Source organism: Cinclus cinclus, chromosome 1 (genome assembly GCF_963662255.1).
Source record: "Cinclus cinclus chromosome 1, bCinCin1.1, whole genome shotgun sequence".
NCBI classification, from domain to species: Eukaryota; Metazoa; Chordata; class Aves; order Passeriformes; family Cinclidae; genus Cinclus; species Cinclus cinclus.
In genome coordinates, this window is record NC_085046.1 from 113,871,419 (window position 1) to 113,877,973 (window position 6,555).

At 46.8% G+C, this 6,555-nt stretch overlaps 1 protein-coding gene across 1 annotated transcript; it reads right to left on the minus strand.

Annotated features, from left to right (window-relative positions):
- Positions 1-938: 938 nt before the first annotated feature.
- Positions 939-6,213, minus strand: PENK (proenkephalin). The gene is given in 5 exon segments (XM_062514258.1): positions 939-1,604; positions 4,472-4,613; positions 5,138-5,169; positions 5,171-5,502; positions 6,204-6,213. Coding segments are annotated over 5 exon segments (1,182 nt in total).
- Positions 6,214-6,555: the final 342 nt, after the last annotated feature.

Genomic DNA, 6,555 nt, shown 5'->3' on the forward strand with positions numbered 1-6,555 from the left:
GCCAGAATTATGGAAGGAGTTGTACTCTGGGCTGGGATCTCATCTTTGATGTAAGCACCACCTGTGTAAATTGCAAAGGCTCTACAGTGTTAGTGTTGGCTTTTCTGTTTGTTGTCAGATTTATTTATACTGCCTTTGTTTGAAAAAGAGAAGTCTGACCAGCAGTTTCCTATACTTCAGTTGTGCCAAAGCAATTTATAGCACTGATATTCCATGGAAAAACATTTGTTGGGTGCCCTGCAAAATCAGGTACTATCCTATACTGGATGTATATCAAAGATGTATCTAATCAAACATATCACTGTGTTGTACACTGGAAAAATTATTTTAGTGCTTAAAGTCAAACGCACTTGTGATTTTTCTTTTTTAAATGTCAATTGTTGAACACTATGAATTATAAATTTAGGCTTTCAATATTTATTCTGTTAACTGATTAAAATAATTTATTTTTCTAGTGTTGTAAGAAACAAAACTAAAGACAAAAGTATGTTTCAACTGTTGTGTGTGCACTATAAATTCTGTAACTATGGATAAAAAAGCTTGGCATTGCTCTGATGGCTTAAGGAAAAATTGTGATGGTATTTGATTAAATGACAGAGAGAAAAAAATATCACTTCAGAATTTTTGCAGTTAGGATGAAGAATTTATTGTATGTACAGTTAAGCAACTCTACTGTAGATGTAGTTCCTCTTTAAAGAAAACAGATACAGTAATCAAAATAGTTCTAGCATGGAAATTACAATACAGACTGAAACTTGACTAAACCAGAAATTAGTTATTTGACTCGAAAGAACACGGAACCTGAAACAACAAATCTCAGTTTGCATCATTAACCAAGGACAGTAAAAAACTGTACAGTACAAGCAACACATTACAATAAGTTATGACAAATAAGGCAGTCTTTCTCATTTAGGACAAAAGGGATAAAGGGAAAGGTACTAAAATCTCATAAAACCACCATATCTCTTTTCCATCTCTGGGACTTCTTTGGAATAAGTTTCCCCATCTTCTTCTGAAGGGAGAATGGAGTCGGCAAAGCGCTTAAGAAACCCACCGTATCGTTTCTGGTAATCCAGCCACCACTCCGGCCTGCCCACTCTTCTCATGAAGCCACCATATCTCTTTTGCAGCTCTTTGGCCTCATCTTCCAATTCAGGGCTGCGCTTTATGCTTCTCATGAATCCTCCATATCTTTTGCTGACGTCGCCATCGTTTTCATTTATCTCTCGATAGTGTGCCGCCTCAGGGTTATCCCCTGTTCCCAGAAGCTCCTTCAGCAGATCAGAGGAGTTGGCAAGGGCGTCATCATCTGAGTCTTTCTTCATAAACCCTCCATACCTCTTAGCTAGGATTTCTCCTCCATTAACTTCATCCTCTGGTTCTGCCTGATAGAGCTCGTCCATTTTCTTCATGAACCCCCCATATCTTTTCATGAAGCCTCCGTACTTCTTCGCAAGCAAGTGGCTCTCATCCAGATCTTTCTTGTCTCCTGGAGAAATGCTGCCATCCTCAGAAAGATCCAGCTTTGCCAGTTGCAAGAGCTCCTTGCAGGTCTCCCAGGCTTTGGCAGAAGGCAGTTTTCCTTCACATTCTAGTGTACATGCCTGAAAAATGGATGTGGTTTACTGAGAATGATTTGATAGTAACTATCACCTCACTGTGACCTTATCTTAGATTTACTTGTTTATAAAAGAGCATGAGTGAGCCTGTCTTTGTGAGTGACTGGGAAGAAATGCTCTCTGGAACAGCTGATTTGGTACCTGTCTGTTTTGAAGTTATTCATATCCCTTTCTGAGGGACAAGGTACTCTCCACTCTAAGAAACAGAATACCAGATAATATAAATTGTGGCTCCTCCATGTCAAGGTTGCCCCTATGTTTCTGTTTCAAAGGAAGCCACAAGTACAGCTCCTGTATCTCCCTTACACTTGTGTGAATTATGATTTATTTTTTTTAATTTAATACTGGGAAGCTAAAAAGCAATTGCGGTTTGCTTCAAAATGTAAATGTAGAATCATATTAAATCTTCTTAATTAAAAGTATCATTCAGAAATTTTAGAAAAGAAGTTGCACAGCATGGTCATTGCAAATAAGTCAGCTGTACTGCGCTGTTCAGTATCTTCAATACACTGCATAGCTTTAAAGTCCGTGTGTTTCCATTAGTTTCTCTTTCTGGAACAGATCATTCTAATGTGCACCAATAGAAATAGGCTCTCTTAGGGCAGGAGTAAAATTTAGTTTTTTCTAGCTGGAAAGCAGTGACCATCAAAGAGAGGGGAAAATATCCTAAGCTGTGTTGTTTGACTATATTGAAAATTTTCCAGGCAATGACATAAAAAAGCTTTCAGTACCTTATGCACATCTCATAACCTGTCTTGTGATGATAATAACATAGATATTAGCTATTATTATCATCTCTCTTGTGTACGGGGAATTTACTTCTTGTGCAGCCATACCCTTCAGTTGTAAAATAAGGCAATACCAGTGTTTTTTCTTCTTGCCGTGGTTTTCATACCATAACAGGTAAAGAAAAAACATCAATATTTTCCATAAGAGAAACCCTCATTCTGACTATAGATGTTGTGTTCTAAAGGTCCTAACATACTTTAAATTTCACACTTTTTAAAGTGTGAAATTAAGCTCCAGCACAGCTCTCTCTGATAGCTCACTGTCCACTGCACAACCTGTCTCTTGAGCCTCACTTTAGTCTGAGAAATCGAAATATGATTTCTTTTGTATGATCACAAGAAAATTAAAGGGGTTTATCTATATTTTACAACACAATAATTTTACTGGCACTACGTGCTTATATATAGCCTGCATATATAGCTGTAGAGAGAATAAGATTTCAGCTTCATTCTGACTTTGGAATTGCTCTAAATCAAAGCAAGAATAGGTCTCTCCCTTTCTCAGTTAGTTTTAATAACCTCCGATTGTCAGATGAAGGTACTCAGTAAGTGTGAGTGACCAGGTACAATGTGAAAAGTCTGCTATCTTACAAAGTGAAAAATTCAGTTATTATGTGACTAGATACTAATATCTAGAAACAATAGTTTCCAAGAATTGTTCATAGATATTTAAGGTAAGCTACATTGCTCATTTACCTATTTAGCTAATAAACATTGTTACAGAATAGGACTTTGATTCTTTCTTTAATGATTACTGAAGGTGTGCAAGAGAGACTGTCAATATAGATATGCAGAACATATACTTCTGAAAAGCTGTGCCTCCATAAGAGCAAACTACCACTTTTTTTACCCAAGTTGACATTAAAGGTAAAGTCTGACTGAAAGCTAATGTAAGCAAAGGGGGGGGGGGGGGAAATATGTATATATATATATATATATATATATATATATATGTATATATATATATAAATAGGGGGAACCATTTTGCCTGCTGTCCAAATAATACTGCCTTTCTATGGCTAAGAGTTCTTGAGTTTTTGAAGTAAGTAGAAGTTCTCAGTGGTTCCTAATTCTGTTTAAGGCTAGAGAGCCAAGTCCTTCCTTCTGCATGCTCCCAAGTAACCAGTGACATGATAGGAACAAACTTTTAAGATCATTTAGATGTGCCGAGAGTGTGATGCCTCAATGTGTATGTATTTGAGGTCAGGAGCAACCGATGCCACTGGCAAAGTGCTTGGCAGCCAGAGTTCTCACCTTCTTCAGGAACGGCTGAGGGACTCAGACTTTCACTGACCCCCATCTTTAAATGTAAAATTGAGTTGCGTCTGTGACTATGCTTTTAAATAATTTCAATATCATAAAGTCTACCGATAACCCCCACCCTCCAGTCCCCCTCATTCTGGGTTAAGCACTATTTGTCTTAGAAGCCGATATCTTCTGCAGGCATATCCCTAACGCTGTGCAGCGCCGTGCAGAGAGGAGAAGCAGAGAAGGTACTGCTACTCAACAGGCTTTAGACCCACATTTTTTTCAGTGAGATTTCAGGCAGATCTTTTCAGCTCGACGGCCATCCTGCCCGGAGCGAGCTCATTTTACCACGGACCCAGCGGACAAGGGTCGGGACCCTCCCGTCCGTTCTGCTCGGCTTCCCCTCGTCCCGTCGGTGCCAGAATGCCTGGCAGCGACAGCGACCCCTCCTTCCCTACCAAGATGCCCTCTCCGGTCGGATTTCCCTTCCTCCTTACGTTTTCCTTCGGCCTCGCTCCCCGCGGGGCTGCTCTCCGTTTGTCCCGGTGCCCGAAGGTCGCCGCTCGCCGTCGGGCAGCGGGAGGGACGGGCGGGCTTGGGGGGCTCTTCGGGGCGCTCTGTGCTTATATCAGCGCTCCTCGCCCTCTGCCCAGCGCCCCCAAGCCCGCTTCTCCCTCTCTCTCCCTTCCAGAGAAAGGGTCTTCCAAACCACCCCGGCCACTTTCCCCAGTATTTTTTTTTTCTTATTTCGCTGCTTTTCCCCCTCTCCCCCCTTCCTCCCTTCAAAGCTAGCGGGGTTTCCGCGGCTCTGCTTACCAGGGGGTGGATGCCGGCGCGGGGTCCCAGGCGGTAAGCGCAGGCGGCGCAGTCCCGGCCGCAGTCCGCCCTTGCCCTCGGGAGCAGGCAGGTGCTGATGGCCAGCAGCGAGCAGCCGAGTCTCAGGAGCAACGCCATGGGGCTACAAGAAGGACAGGTCAGCCGGCAGCCGCATCCTCCCTCTCCCACCCCCGGCAAGGCCTCCCCCCAGCCCCGCAGCAGGAAAAGGCGGCGTGGAAGGGTTCCAACCAGCCCCGCTAAACTCACGCTTTTTAGAGCCGCGGTGATCGCGATCGCGAGGTAAGCGGGAGCTTTAACTAAGCAGGCGCTTGGCAGCTGCGAGGCAACTGACCTGCGTTCGGAGCAGCAGCGGAACCGGAGGACGAAGCGCCCCGAAGATCCCGTTTGGTGAAAGTGTTCGTGCCCAAACACTTTATCCCTTCCTGCCTGCAAAAGCCGGCACCACAAGGGAAAAAGAGACGCACCGCGGAGGGGTACGGACGGGATCCCTACCGCTCCCGGGAAGGGTTTCCCACCGGGATGCCCCGAGAAACGCCCCCGACGCCGGACACCAGCCCCGGCAGAGCCGCCCCGGCCCTCCCTCGATTCCGACCGCGGGCAGAGCAGCTCACTCACTCACTCACACACACACGCGCACACACACACACGGTGCCCTCGGGGCTCCCGGGAGTTGCCGAGGATGAAGCTGTGCCTTGCTGAAGCCTTGGCGTCGGAGCCACTATTATTTATAGCGAGACCGAGCAGCCTGCGGAGGAGCCCCGGGGGAGTCAGGAATAGCCGGGGCCCGCTGGCAGCTCCAGCGAGGGCTGCTCGGGGGGCGCGGAGCCGAGCCCGCTGCCGGGGCCGGGCGCGCCGCTGCGGAGCGGGTGCGGGCGGCGGCGGCGGCACTTTATAATTGGTGACCGCGGGGAGAAGGCGGCCTCCCCCAATCGCCGTCGGGCTCCCGCTGACGAGGCGACTACGACATCCCCCCCGGCACCACCGCCCCGCCGTCCGTGACTCCAGCGGGGCTTGGGATGATGTGTGTGTGTGTGTGTGTGTGTGTGTGTGTGTGTGTGTGTGTGTGTGTGTGTGTGTGTGTGTGTGTGTGTGTCTGTGTGTGTCTGTGTGTGTGTGTGCGCCCCTGCCATCCGGGAGGGGGGCGCGGGGAGCGGAGAACCGGCCCCGGGAAAGTTACCGGGGGAAGTTTTCACCGGGAGCGGGCGGGGAATGAGACAGCGTGTGAGTCATGCGGGGGTGGGCGTGAGGGACGGGGAAAGGGGCCCCGAGGCTGGGGGCAGACCCCGGAGGTAACCCCACTCCCCGGGGCAGGGGACGCAGGCTCCCTAAAGAGCCTTGCACAACGCGGAGTGGGACTGGGTTTGGGAATTTTTGGTATGGAGTTGTTTTTTGTTGGTTTGTTGTTTGGTTGGGTTTCTTTTTTTTTTTTTTTCTCCTTTTAATTCTTTTTTTCCCCTTCTTTGTTTCTTCCCTCTCTGCCCCTCCACCAAACTCCCAAGCTGGTGGTGCTGTAAGTTCGTGCTGCACGTATGCTGCCTCCCTCCCTGATCCTCAGGTGTAAAACATTTTGGGGGAAACAGATTTTTTTTGGACCATAGGTTATAATTTGTAGCTGTTGGAATTCAGAAGTATGGGTAGGTAGGTTTGCATCGTTGTCACAATTTTGGCTCCCAGGAAAACACAAATAGGAACGAACCAGAGAGAAGCAAACCTCCACGCATTTCTACAAGGTTCTCAAGGGCACCGGCAGGGCTGCTCACTGTTGTGATCTGACTGACATCTTGGGGAAGAGGCATAAAGCAGTGACACTGATCCCTGACCCCTCTTGTATATAGAGTGCTCTGCCCCAGCCATGCTCAGCTGCATTTCTTCGACTGTCGGATGCCAAGCTCTGCTCCCAGCCCCTAATTATTTCTAGCTGGTATATATTAACTTCTAGTATTGTTCTTCAGTTAGAAAAGCATTTTCCCTCATCCTGGTGTGTCTCTGGGGTGGGATTCTCTTTATTCTCATTTTGCTGAAGTGAACAAGCTGTGCTCTTCATCAGTCTGTCCTAAGATGTC